Source organism: Sceloporus undulatus, chromosome 6 (assembly GCF_019175285.1).
Source record: "Sceloporus undulatus isolate JIND9_A2432 ecotype Alabama chromosome 6, SceUnd_v1.1, whole genome shotgun sequence".
In the NCBI taxonomy this organism is placed as follows: domain Eukaryota; kingdom Metazoa; phylum Chordata; class Lepidosauria; order Squamata; family Phrynosomatidae; genus Sceloporus; species Sceloporus undulatus.
Window position 1 is genome coordinate 5,752,477 of NC_056527.1, and position 14,518 is coordinate 5,766,994.

The window sequence follows — 14,518 nt, forward strand, 5'->3', positions numbered from 1 at the left end:
AGTCAACAATCTTCTTAAAAGCAAAAGCCCTACACTATCTGGCATATAGTGTGAAAGGAGCCCATCAGCCAAACCGAGATGTGAAATTCAACTGGCTGTGGCTGTTCCACTAGAAGAGAGCAGGGAGAGAGGGGGAAAATAAGATGTCCTCCAGCCAAAAAATGCAAGCTTTTCTTTATCAAAAGCCAAATATTTACTTTGGATGCAGAAGCAACAAATCTTCAGCTTTCATAACTACAATCCCAACATCTTCCTGCACAATTTAACCGGTAATATTCCACAGAGGCTGAACAAATCTAGGGTCTTCAAAGCTGGGATGGAATGAATATTCATTCATTTGCCATCCATATTCCATCCCTCCTGCTCCAATTTTTTTTTCTAGGGGAAAAAAAAAAAGAGGCTTTGTGGAAAATGGAAAAACAATTTTTAAAAAGCCATCTTCCTTGCTCCAGTTTTTCTGTCCCCGCCGCTCCCCAATCCTTCATACCTCTAATTGTGGCAAGTCCAAATCTATGTGCAGGGAGAAAAGATTTTGAAGTCAGGTCTTCTGGCAGTGGGGATGACAATTTGTTGTTCTTGTGTGCCTTCATATCGTTTCTGACTTATGGCAACCTAAGGCAAAGCGATCTTGGGGTTTTCTGGGCAAGTTTCTTCAGAGGAGATTTGCCTTTGCCATCCTCTGAGGCTGAGAAAGTGTGCCTTCACCAAGGTCACTCAGTGGGTTTCAAGGCCAAACTGGGAATCAAACCCTGGTTTCCATAGTCATAGTCCAACACTCAAACCACTATGCCACACTGGCTCTCCCTAGGATATGGGTATCTGTACCAAATTTCTGATTATATGTGTGCTGTCCTTCAGTGGCTGCTGATGGCTTCCATGTCAGTGGGGCAGTGAATCTGATTTGGGTTTCAGTCCAGACTTTAAAAGAGACAGTTTAGGTACTGAAATCCATGACCAAAACAGGTTCACTAACTCAGATAGAGGCTTATAAGTTCAGACTAACATTCAGAGCAGATGGCCCATCCCATAGGCAGGGGCACCACTGGTTTGTGTTACTGAGCACATCAGCAGATATGTTCCAGGCTCTCAGTCCAAACTTTGAAAAGTTGGCTAAAATGTACAAGACAACACCAGATGTCATTTTTGTTTTTGGCTTCATTTCAAGGGTGGGGAGACAACATGTTTTGGCATGATCTATGACTCCTTGGACTATGCAAAGAAAAATGAACCAAAGCACAGATTAGCCAGGTACGATCCTTTAGTTATTTGTCTGCTACTGATAGCAGTGGTCATTCTGAAAGGATACTTTTGTTTTTGCTTTTCAGGAATTTACTATATGGGACCAAATTTTAAAATTCTGGTTAGATCAACATTGTTTCTTTGTGTTTATGGCTGAAATATGATCACTTAAACTACTGTTTTACATATGTATTAGATTGGTATTTAGTCAAGGGGTTGGACTGGATGTCCCTTGTGGTCTCTTCCAACTCCGTGATTCTGTGATTTGATGGAGGAATGAATGAATACAGTACTCAGAATTCAACCAAACCTTCAATTGCCCTGCATTAAACTCCTGCTAAGTTTCAGAACATGGCAAAGAAGTGTGTCAAAACATGTATAAGATAGCAACTAAACCAAGACTCAGAAAAGGTACTGGTTTAGACTACAGCTCCGAGATTCTCCCAGCTGACATGGCAACCAAGCAGGCTGGAAGACTCTGGATGTTGCAAGCTCTGAGCAAAACTAATCCATCTGCCTAAAATAAAAATAAAAAGGTACAGATTTCCAGAGGGGATAACCACCGCACGCCTCTGACATATTGCTATTAATCTCTGCATGAAGAGCATCCATCTATTTAATTCCCCACTGGTTGAGAGGGTGAAGGTTGAACATCTCTGCATATTATTCTCCAAGGAAGGAAGGGGTGGGTGGTAGGCAGCCCTTCCAAATGTTACAAGTCTCCAAATTAAAAAAAAATATCTTCCTTCCTTGCAAAAAACCCCCAAAAAACAGAGAGAGAGAGAGAGAGAGAGCATTGTTTGCTAACAGCTGCTGATCCCAAAAAGCTAGAGGACAGCTGGTTTCCTCCAGTCAAACAAACACGGGAGACTTCATCCTTTTTGGCTCGTGCTTACGCTGTTGCCTTTGGAGCTGATGGAGCAAAAATAAACCACCCGGTTCAACTGCAGCAATTGAGAAAATAAAATGTCATCCCTTTTTGGAACGAGACCTGAAACAAAACAAAGCTACGGCGTGGTAGAGGGAGGCCTGATGGAGAGGAATTAGTTCTCTTGGCTTTCCTCCTCAAAGACAACCAGTAATTGGGGCCAAGCGGAAACACAATTTTGTCACTTAGGCACCTGTAATATCAAGCCTGTCATCAGATAACATAAATCTGAATTGTGGTTCACAAAGGCTTAGCTTGAGGGTCAATGAAAGTGGTGAGCTAACATGGTGTAGTGGCTTGAGTGCTGGAATACAACTCTGGAGTCCAGGGTTCAAATCCCCGCTCATCCATGAAACCCACTGGGTGAAACTTGGGCAAGTCACATTCTTAGCCTCAAGGGGAGGCAATGGCAAACTTCCTCTAGGCAAATCTTGCCAAGAAAACTCCACGATAGGTTCGTCTTAATCTTGCCATACGTCAGAAATGAATTGAAGGCACACAACAACAACAAGAACACAATGAAAATGAGTCTGTCCTCATTCTTGCAACAGGCACTGGGAAAGTTAGTTGTTTTGGGCACCAGTAGTCTTTGGCAGAGAAAGCTAAAGACCTTATAAATCTCCAAATCACAGGGCTCCATAGGATAGAGTTACAACACTTAAAGGGTGTCAAACTGCACCACTTAAAGTGGGATTCAGAGGCCATGTCTGCCCAATGGTACAATGCCCAAACCTGCATATAATTTCATGGCAAAGGAATGGGAAGAACATAAAGGAACATTGAGTTAAGTGAATCCACTCTTTCATTCTGACAACTTCATTAGACCAGTACTTAGGTTTTGCAAGGTTTGGTTTAGGGAGCTGGGCATGTTTGGCCCGGAGAAGGGAAGGTCAAGACATGACATGATAACCGTGTTAAAATATTTTAAAAGATGTTATATTAAGGTTGGGACAAGCTTGTTTTCTGCTTCTTCAGAGACCAGGACACAGAGCAATAGGTGCAACAACAGGCAAAGAGATTCCACCTAAAAAGGGGTCCATAGGCCCGATACAGATGGGCCCTTTGTGGTGTGGTGGCAGCAATACTAGGGTTAGGGACCATGCGGCAACTGCATGGTCCCTAACCCTAGTACGGAGTGGCAATGTAACAATGGCGGCATCCCGTATACACCATTGTGATGTAAGCACTGTGTGGCACCACACATTGCATAAGTTGTGAGTGGGCCATTGGTTTTTCCAGGTTCTTTTTACTCCGGAGGGAATTAGGCCACTGGCAGGCTGCCCTTTTCAGGCAGTCTGTCCCGGGCCATAGAATCATACAATTGGAAGACACCCCAAGGGCCATCTACTCCAATCCCCTTCTGCCATGCAGGAAGATGCAATCAAAGTACCGGTACTCCTGACAGATGGCCATCCAGCCTCTATTTAAAAACTCCCAAAGAAGAAGGCTCCACCACTCTCCAAGGGAGCGTCTTTCCCTGTTGAACAGCTCTTTCTGAAGATTTTCACACTGGTGCTTACTGTGGGTTATTTGCCGGTAAAGCACCTTAACAACGTCCCTGAAGCATGAAGGTGTGAAAGCCGGTCACACTTCTGAAACATCAGTGAAGCATCCCCTCACCTCTACCATCCTTGAAGCATTTGCGGCGCAGCCATTTCCTATTAATGCAAAGTTCCCGTTAATAGGAAATGGCTGCTCCGCAAACGATTCAAGGATGGTAGAAGTGAGGCGATGCTTCACTGATGTTTCAGAAGCGTGACTGGCTTTCACACCCTTGTGCTTTAGGGATGTTTTACCAGTGCTTTACTGGCACTTAACCCACGGTAAGTGCTGGTGTGAAAATCTTCATTGTCAGGAAGTTCCTCCTAATGTTGAGGTAGAATCTCTATTCTTAGAGTTTGAATCCATTGTTTCAGGTCCTGTTCTCTAGAGTAGCAGAAAACAAGCTTACTCTCCTTTTCCATATTACATCCTTCCCAACATTTAAACAGGGCTATCATATCGCCTCTTAAACTTCTCTTCTCCAGGCGAAACATACCCAGTTCCATAAGTCTCTCCTCATAAGACATGGTTTCCAGACCCTTCACCATTTTGGTCCTACTCTGGACACGCTCCAGCATCTCAACATCCCTTTTGAATTGCGGTGCCCAGAATTGGACACAATATTCCAGGTGGGGTCTGACCAAAGCAGAATAGAGTGGCACTATTATTTCCCTTGATCTAGACAATATACCTGTATTGATGCAGCTTAGAATCACATTGACTTTTTTTTTTTTAGCTACAGCATCACACTATTGACTCATGTTCAATTTGTGGTCTACTAGGACTCTTAGATCCCTTTCACATGTCATCTTGTTAAGCCAGGTGTCCCCTGTCTTATATTTATGTATTTCATTTTTCTCCACCTAAATGCAGTACCTTACATTTCTCTGTGTTGAAATTCATTTTCTTAGTTTTATCCCATCTTTCTAATCTATTCAGGTCATTTTGAATTTTGATGTTCTCCTCTGGGACATTAGCTACTCTTCCTAATTTGGTGTCATCTGCAAACAAGGAAGAACTTCCTGATGGTAAGAGCTATACAACAGTGGAATATGGTGCCTTGGAGAGTGATGGAGTCTCCTTCTTGGGAGGTTCTTAAACAGAGGCTGGATGGCCCTGTGTCACAGGGAGTGCTCTGATGGCATCTGGTTAGACTGGATGACCTTTGGGGTCTCTCCCAACTCTATGATTCTAAGGTGATTTCATTCCTGTCTCTGAGTAAAATATGACAATTCCAGCATAGAAAACGGCATCAGAGCCACAGCCATGGAAAACCCTAGATAATATTACTTTCATGTTCATCTTTAAACTACAACCATGGATCGACATGGAAAGAAAGATGGGGAGAAGACACACATTCCTCATTTGTAGAATCAACTGTGCGTTTCTGAAAAAGTAAAATCTGTGAAAAATGGAGGGGGTGCTTCTGAAGGCAGATGTGGTTTTGTCAAAATGTCCTTCCTTTGTCTCATCCTTAAAGACTGACATCCTTACTATGCTCTCTCCTGGTAGGACAATAGAGAAAGCTTTTGGTACTTCCAACATCTGACATCAAATATAGAACCCTCCCTTTAATAGAGATTTTTTCTTTTAAATGATGTGTTCCAGACGTGAAATCTCTCAGTCTACAAATCAACTTCAAAAGTTTCCGAGATTAATTTTTCAGTACCCCAGGAAGCAGTCCTGCCTTTCCCCAGATCGCAAGTGTGAAAATGTATGTCTCATCTCCGAGGAAGCAAAGATGTATTAATTAATTTCTTATCTTGCCACGCTACAAACAAGACATGGAATAGAATAGAACAGATGCTTCATTTAAAATCCCATTAACCTTTCTGCCAGTGTTAATTTTTAAAAAACTCCCCCCGCTGCAAATGCTTTGCTATATCCGCTTTGAAAAGACACTATGTGATCGGTTTTAAAAGGGGTAGGGAGAGGGAGAAAGCTGTCATAAAGGAATCTTATGTTGTAATGTTTGAGATAAGATCTTTTCCAGACCCCATTCCTGCAAATTTGCATGAAAATAACATGAAGGGTCAGGGTTCATGTCCGTTTGTTAAGTCTTGCAGTTATTCCTCTGTACTTCCGAAACACACACAGAGTCCGCCATGGCCTTAGAAAGTTGAGCTTGGATTACAGTCCCCATTATCCCCAGCCAGCCATGACCAATGGCCGTGCTGACTGTGGGATTCCATGTTCACACTGACAGGAAGATTCTGGGAGATGCAGTCTCCAAAAGGATCTTTCCTAGCTCTGATGATGGGGTAGAAGAACCAGCACCATAGAAGACAATGGGTGAGATCTACATCATGTTTCTGCATTGCAAACTGACATTCACATAGCTTGGTTGCTGTTGTGTGCCTTCCAGTTGTTTCTGACTTATGGCAACTCTACGGTGAATTGATTGCAAGGGTTTTTTGGCAAGTTTTGTTCAGAGGGGGTTTGCCTTTGCCTTCCTCTGAGGTTCTGAGATTATGATTTGCCCCCAAGGTCAACCAATGCTTTTCCATGGCTGAGCAGGGATTTGAATCCAGTGCTCAAACCACTATACCACAGTGGCTCTCATAGCTACACAGTGGTTATGCTGTGCTATCTTCCTGCAGAATGCCACAGTGTACAATTGAGTGTGTATTTGTCAATGTGGCCATCAGTTGTCCCATTGTGCAATTGTCCCAAGCTCTTTGTAATTCAAATTAAAACTTTCAGTCCCTGAAAAGAGAGAAACCCTTACTTTCTATACTTTCTGAATCTCCCCGAAATATCTGTTTCTGTTGTGCCCTGGGAACGTTACATAACACATGGAAAAAAAGCGGGGAACCACTGTGTCGGCAATGCGCTTAAAAATATGTATGTGCGTGTGTGTTGTGTGTGTGTGTGTGTGTGTGTTTTGTGTTTGTGTGTTATGCAGCCAAGTTTCAAAGCACCTGCAGCAATCTACATGAAAAGATCTGAGCTATGCTTTCTACCGGCAGGAAGCAAAATTAGGACAAAAACATATCTTCACTTATGCATTGCCTGCTTTTCGGTTTGCTACTTTCAAGAAACCCTCGCCACACTGATCTTTGTCTATCAGTGCATTTTCTCTGCAAATCACTTTGGCTGCAAGTTTTTGGGCACACGCACAATTCATATAGAGTGTTACTCTGGGAATTGTTCAAAAAAGTTACTTTTTTGAACAACTCCCAGAATCTCCTAGTCATGCAAGCTGGGGACTTTGGAATTCACCCCCTTTCTCCTCCCACTACCAAAAAAAGAAACTTTTCCAAGCTCTGATCCTGTATTTGTGCTGTATTACTTTGGACTGCAACTGGGGACACACATTTTTCACCCACAAATACTCTCAGCACTCAGCCATACTGGCTGGAGGATTCTGGGATCTGTAGTTCAGAAAGTAACTATGCCAAACTCCTTTACAGACTTTGGTTGCATCTGCATTGGAGAAATAATCCAGTCTGAAACCATTTTAATTGCCATGGCTCAATACTATGGAATTCTGGTATTTTGTTGTGGTCCCAAAGCTCTCTGACACAGAAGGCCAAATGTCTCACAAAACCACAGATCCCAGAATTTCATTCCAGTGAGCCATGGCTATGAAAGTGGTGTCAAACTGGATGGTTTTTTCCATGCAGATGCAGCATCATGCCACCTTCTGCCACAGATGCATGGGAAACAGGCCCCAAACACAGCCGTGGGGCCTGAGTTTGGCCCCAGGGCTGTGCTTTGCCTATCCACAGTCTAGGAAGTGTGATAGAAGCACAAACTGCAGTCCTGCTAATGTTACATTTTATTTCCACCCCGAGCCATCAAGCGAGCTAAATTGCACCTGCTGCTTTTAGTGTCTCTGACTGCAAACAGCTCTTCCTCTGGTTTCATGAAAGGAAACAGCTTTTTACAATTAGCCTCCGTTGCGAAAAGAATGATGGATGAGGAACGGTGGTAGGCTGGCTAGTATTGATTAATTGCTAGTCGCTGGCCAAAATCAAACATGCCGGAGCGGATTAATCACCTTTAATCAACACAAGTGATAAGGGCAGGTTTTCAACGCACTCTTCCTTGTAGTTTGTTCTGATTACACTACTTTTCTCTCTTTTTTAAAAAAAGGCACCATTAATTGAATCGGCAAAGGATAATGAATTGCTTCTTTAACTAGAACCGATGTTCCCACCTTGCAAGAGGATATAAAGGTTCATAGTCCTACCTGCCTACTAAATGGTTTATTAGATTTTGGTGAGGATTTTCTGCTGGCAATGGAAGACCGGCATTTGAAGAAAGGATGAAAAGAAATAGACTGGTTTTGCATTTCGCTATAGACCTATTTGACACTTGCCCAAGGCTCACAAGAGAACTGGAGCAGATTGTGTCTCTGAAATTTGGGCATTTGCCAGGCTTAACAAGGTATTCTAGAGATGGGAAATACAGGTATACCTCATGTAAGAAAGTAGATGTTATTGGGTGTTATTTATTTAACTCAAAATTTGCTTTTTGCTGTTACTGTGCTCCTTCAAGTTGCATGTGGCAACCCTAAGGCAATCTGACCATGGGATTTTCTGAGGTCGAGAGGGTGTGACTCGCCCAAAGCCACCCAGTAGGTTTCCATGGCTGAGCAGGGACTCAAACCCTGATCTCCAGAGTTGTAGTCTAATGCTCTAGGCCCTAGGGCAAGTTCCTATTTCACAAAAAGGAAGAGCGGTCCAATATATTCAAGAAAAGTGATTCAAAACTACAATTATATGGGGGAAAAGGGGGGGGGGGAGGGGGATTTCAAACCTTCACCACATGAAAGGGTCTGTCAAAACACATCCAGGGATGATTATTTTCTTTCAGCACCTCCACTTTTCTTATCATTACCATTTTGGAGGCCAAACTTATAGATCTGTATTTAAAAAAGAAAATGCTAGCATTTGAGTGTCGGACTATCTCTGGAGACCAGGGTTCAAATCTTGGCTTGGCCATGGAAACCCACTGGGTGAACAAACCACAGAGGATGAAAATGGTAAGCTTCTTCTGAAGAAACTTGCCAAGAAAACCCAAGGATAGGTTCACCTTAGGGTTGCCTTCAAGTCAGAAACAATTTGAAGGCACACAACAACTACAGTTAGTGTAGCAGGCATATCTGCTTTCCTCTTTTCTCTCTGTATGACTGTTCATACATGCTTAGGGATCATTTGTACATTTTTTTTAGTGTGACGATGCAAATTATCTTCCTGACGCATTCTGAGTTTGTTATTCACACTATGGAGCTGCATCAGTGTGCATCTCTGCAAGTCTTGTTGCACACACATGCAAGCATTTGAATTGTGTACTGTTGTATATTGTTGTAAACCGCCCTGATGTTTCGAAGGGCGGTATATAAATAAATCTTTTATTTATTATTTATTATTTAAAGATGGACTCAAGATGTGATTGCATTCGGAACACATTCAAGGCATGCAGCATTTTATCTCGGGTCTATTCAGATCTATTTGCATCAGTTATTCACACTACTGACAATGCAGAACTTTTATAAAAACTCTGGGGAAAATCCAATATCAATCATCTTGGACCAAGTGGATTTTTGGAAGCCCCCCTCAAACTAAACCGGGATGCATTCGGGATGTGTGTGAACAACAGAGATTCAACCTGGATTAATCCTGGATTATTTTCACAGTGTGACTAACCCCTTAGTAAGAGATTCTGCTACTGTTTTCCTCGCTTGTTGCATTCATATGGCTACTAACCAAACACAGCACCAGCAATTCATGACAAACAAAGCTAATGTTTTGTAGAGACTGGCCTTTGGGAGTACCAAATGTCAGCAGAGCCCATTCCTGGCAAAAGAATACTGTATTATCCTCAAGCATGGGTCTGCCTCTTGCTACATCACTTCGGCTAATTAATTTCTTGCATCCATTGTACATGTCTCTGCCGGAAGAGGTTTAACAGCTGAATATGCTCCCCGAATTTAAAACAGCATTCAAAATCCAGTGTCTTCTGGCAGGCTTCTCCAGATGATTTTTAAACTGTGAATTTTTAAATGACGAATTGTTTTAATATATCACTGTCTTGTTTGTCCTTTTAAACTGATGTGTGTTTTTAACAGATGTGTTTTGAATTGATGTTGTGACTTCATTAATTGCTGTTGTTTCCTGCCTCAATCCATGGGGAGAGGCAGGCAAGAAATAATAATAATAATAATAATAATAATAATAATAATAATAATAATAATATCCTAAGGTGTACAAATTATAATCATTCATGACAGCATGTTACACAGGCTTATAAGTGCTCAGGAAAGGTGACCCCATTCTTACTCATGTTATTTCCCACCTGCTTTTGCAGAAGGAGACTCTGGAATAGTCTCTGGCGTTGTGGTTTGAGCGTTGGACTATGACTCCAAAGACCAGGGTTTGATTCCCATCTCAGCCCTGAAACTCACTGGGTGACCTTGGGCAAGTCACACTCTCTCAGCCTCAGAGGATGGAAATGGCAAACCCCCCAAACAAAGCTTGCCAAGAAAACCTTATGATATGTTTGCCTTAAGGTTGCTGTAAGTTGGAAATGAGGTGAAAGCACACAACACACACCAACACTGTATGCTCTTGAGCTGGCTTTTTAAGGCTGGCTTGTTGAAAAGAAAACTCCTCCCTAAGTCAAGGAAGTTTACTCAGCAACTGATTCCAGCTCATGGATTTGCTTGTTTATTCTGTTTATGAACTTATCAGGGTTCCTAAGCTTCATATGTAATGAGAAAAACTAGTTTGGTGACTCAAAGAGGCACCCGGGCAAACTAAACATTCTGGCTCAACTCACTGTGACCTAGGCTGCATCTACACTGCAGAATTAATACAGTTTGAGACTGCTTTCATGGGCATGGCTCAATGCTATGGAATCCTGGGATTGGTAGTTTTGTGAGACACTGAGCTTCCTCTGTCAGAAAGCTCTGGTGGTACAACAAGCTACAAATCCCAGGATGCAGATGATGCCCTTGTTGGCATGGCCAAGCATTAACAGTGGTGCATTGTCATGGGGAGCTTCCCGAAAGTAAAAAGGAGTATGTTTTGTCAGCTTTGCATTTGGACTAATGTTCTGTTATTTCTCATTGATGGTAACGCGTCTGAAAAGCAACCCAGAATGTGGATTTTAAAATCCCATTTCGGCACAGGATTTAACCAATTTGTCTCCAATTTACTTCTGTGTGATAAAGTCCTATGATTCTACAGATCAGTCACAGATGTATCATTTACCAGCAAAAACAGTGATTTGTGACAGCTTTTGGTACCAACCCAAGTCTTCTTGAAACCTGGAATTATACGCAAGTCCAGCAGAGCACATCAATATAGATACACATCAAGGCACGCAAAAGTGAAAGAGACAAAGACAATTTGCTTTTGATCCATCTTACCTATAGTCTCATTCTCAAAGTCGGAGTGTCTCAAGCACTTCTCCCGTTCATATTCAATGGCCAGCATGATGGAACATTCGGGAGGTGTTCCTGACACCTAAAAGAAGCCCAGGGTGAAAAAAAAGAGAAGAGATTTGTCTTCCAAAGGCTAGTGCGCCATTATTGAAAACCAGACATGCTCACCTTGAAAACGCTAAGCATAGTCAGCAGCAGCAAAGGAAAACACACAACAGTAAAACTCTAATAGTGCACTCACTGGAGACACACTATCATGATCCACCGCAGACAGTGAAAAGATCAACTGTCCTTAAAGATTGCCCAAAGTACTCAAAATAGGCCTAGCACCATGGACAGCTTCTCTAAAGTTCATACTAAAACTCAGAACAGATTCACTATTGCACTGACACAACCGCACTGTGGGAATAATGTTGTTTGACACCATTTTAACTGTCATGTCTCCATCTTCCAGAATCCAGGGCTTTACAGAGAAGGCAAAAGACCTTGCAAAACTACAAATCCCCAGATTCCATAGGATGGAGCTACAGCATCTAAAGTGGTGTCAAAATGCATTGTTTCTATAGTGTAGATGTACCCTATTATTCCCAAACATCCAGCCTTACTCAGAGTATCGAATTGATTTTGCAGTATACAATCACACAAAAATGGTCAATGGATTCAGAAGGGAACGGATAAACAAGAATAAGGGCACGTTCCACCACTCTCCCATTATGAGCTCCATTATTTCAGTGTCCATTAAGGTATTTGTTCAAGTCCAAACTAAATCGTGATGGATAACTGCAATGTGGATCTTAATTCCCGTATTTTTTGGGGAGGGGATAAAAGCTGTAATATCTACATTTGTGGGTTATATATGTTAGCCTGACATGTCATTGCAGTCTCTGAATAAATACCTACCACAGCTCAGTGCTATTATAAAAAATTAGGTCAATATGTACTTGGGATGTGGAACCTTAGACTATTAATACATTTGGGTAAATATACAAAGAGGAAATTTCAAGGCGTAGTTTCCAGACTGTTGTGCAAACACACCTCCTATAAGATCATACAAGACTGGGTCACTAGGTACCCAAGAGAACAACGTTTCCCAAATGAATGTACTTGCTTGCTCAAATCATCAAAGCCCGATTCTGTATCCCTTCTGCATCAGAAGCAACACTGATGGCTACATGCTGCAGGGAATTCTCTAGGTGGGTTCCCTCCAGGCTGGTATTAAACATTTTAAGAAAGGATGCAAGAAAAAGACAACCTTGTCTTCTGTCTTTCTAATGTATCATCTAATCTAGCCTGAGTCCTAACATCATTACAGCATGTGGTTCCCTACTCTTTCTGCAACAGGGCTTGGAATCATCCAATCTCCGGGCCACATGTGGCCTCAGAATTATTTTTCTGGTGAATTTCTTTCACATTTTTTTTAAATGATGATTTTGGATGGTATTGTGTATTGCATTTATGGATTCATAACCTGCAGCTACGCATTCGTGACCTAGAGTTACAGATCTGTAACTGCTCTGTATTAAGTATGTAGAGATATCCTGTAGCACCTTTGAGACTAACTGAAAGAAAGAAGTTGGCAGCGTAAGCTTTCGTAGACTTCAGTCTACTTCATCAAGTCCATATATCGTATCTATGCGTATACACAGATATATCTTTGATTTATGCTTTGTATTCAGTAAACCATGTAGAAAATAACTTCATGCAGCTTTTAAACCGTGTTTAGAGCCTGGGAAAAGTGGCAATACTTATCGCATGATGCCTCCTCTGACCCACAGCTGCTGTGTTTCTGAAGTGTGGTTAAGGTGTCCCTTTTCATTGACGGAGGAAACCCATCAATGACCTCCCACTTGCACCAGTCCCCAGGTGCAAAATGTCGCTGCTGAAGGAGTTGCGATGTTGGCGGTCACGTGGCGTGAGTGTCCCTCTTTCCTCTCTACTTCGCTATTCCCAAGCAGCCGCATTCCCTATATTTTTCTCTACTTCTTTCCAATAACAAAGTATCAATCATTTAGCTGTCAAAAGGGCACAAAAATCCACCTCCATTGGCCATATGCTCATTTCCAAGAAATACCTAGAGATGACCTCTACAAACTGGAGTCTCCAGGCCTGCCCCTGAGATCTGGCAACTCTACTCAAGGCCTCCCGACTTCCAAATATGCCAAAAATTGCCTTCTCAACCTCCTGAGTCTTGGGGGGAGAGGACTTTGGGGATGAAATACTTTTGAAGCTTTTGCAAAGAAAAAATGGGAGGTCATTGAAGGACCTCAAGGGGTGTACTCCTGACTCCTGAATGTCAATATATGGCTCTGGATTTTATTGGTAATTCCCTCAAAACAATGGTGAATCAACCCATATGAAACTCCCACTGGCTCTATGGCTTTACTCTGGTTGAGATTCTCAGTAGCATACAAGCTATAGATTGTAAGCCATTGGAAGAGAGACTTGCCTTTCATAATCATGCTACTCCCTGAAATGCCATCTATGTTACTGATATTGTTTTGATTCTTTTCATTAATGGATCTTTTGGAATTCATTTCTGGGTTAATCTCAGCATTTTAAGGCTATTCGAGTGCAAGCTGCCTTGGGAGCTCAAAACCAATAAATATATCTTCAGCAAAAAGATAAAAAATAAGAACTCTTTTATGTTGAAGGAAAAGGAGGGTTAAGAGCACAGCATCATGAAAAGGAATTGTCTGGCGTCTGCAGCTTGCTATTGTATTTTACCTTTCTTTGAAAGGCACTATCTAATTTTAAAGTCAATTGCTGTCCAATCTGCCTGGGAGAGCTTTTGAAATGACTATAATAAACGTGATGCCTGGGCAAAACTCAATCAGAATCGAACATCCCTGCTGGTTTTTACGGGGTAGATCAATAAGCAATGATCACCACGGATATTGCCAGGCTCAAGGGATCTTTTCTCTCAAAGGTTTGCTATAGGTACTCCAAAGATTTGAGGAACATTTCAGTAGGGCAATGAATCTGGTTCCAGGTTTTGAAAAGGTTTAGAGGAGCTAATGGAAGGTGTTAAAACTGTTTGTGGGAGCTGGTTCAGTAATTTTGATACCTCCAAACAGGCCAAACAGAAGCCTGGGTTGCATGTGCACTGCAGAAATATAGCCAGCCCTTCACAGTTGTGGCTTTGACATTTGTAGATTTGATCATTTGTAGCAGTGACTCATGTTCTCTCGAGGAATCTTTAGGTCCTCCAGTTCAGCTCTGCTGGAAGCTGACCATAGAGTCATGCTGGAGAATTTAGAGATTCCCCACGAAAACATTTCTCTAGGCATTTCTGGGTCCTCCAGTGCAATGCAGTGGTCAACCTCCACCTGACGTTGACCATGAAGTTGCCCTGAAGAACCCAGAGATTTCTAGAGAGGTATTCTTTCTGGTTAAAAAGAAAGGTGGGTTTTTTATTT

At 42.1% G+C, this 14,518-nt stretch overlaps 1 protein-coding gene across 1 annotated transcript in view; it reads right to left on the bottom strand.

Moving 5' to 3' along the window:
* The window catches only part of VIPR1 (vasoactive intestinal peptide receptor 1), a 102,818-nt gene that overhangs the window by 57,095 nt on the left and 31,205 nt on the right, over nucleotides 1-14,518 (bottom strand). Inside the window, 1 exon segment of the mRNA XM_042477378.1 lies at nucleotides 11,088-11,184. Within this exon segment, the coding sequence (XP_042333312.1) occupies nucleotides 11,088-11,184 (97 nt within the window).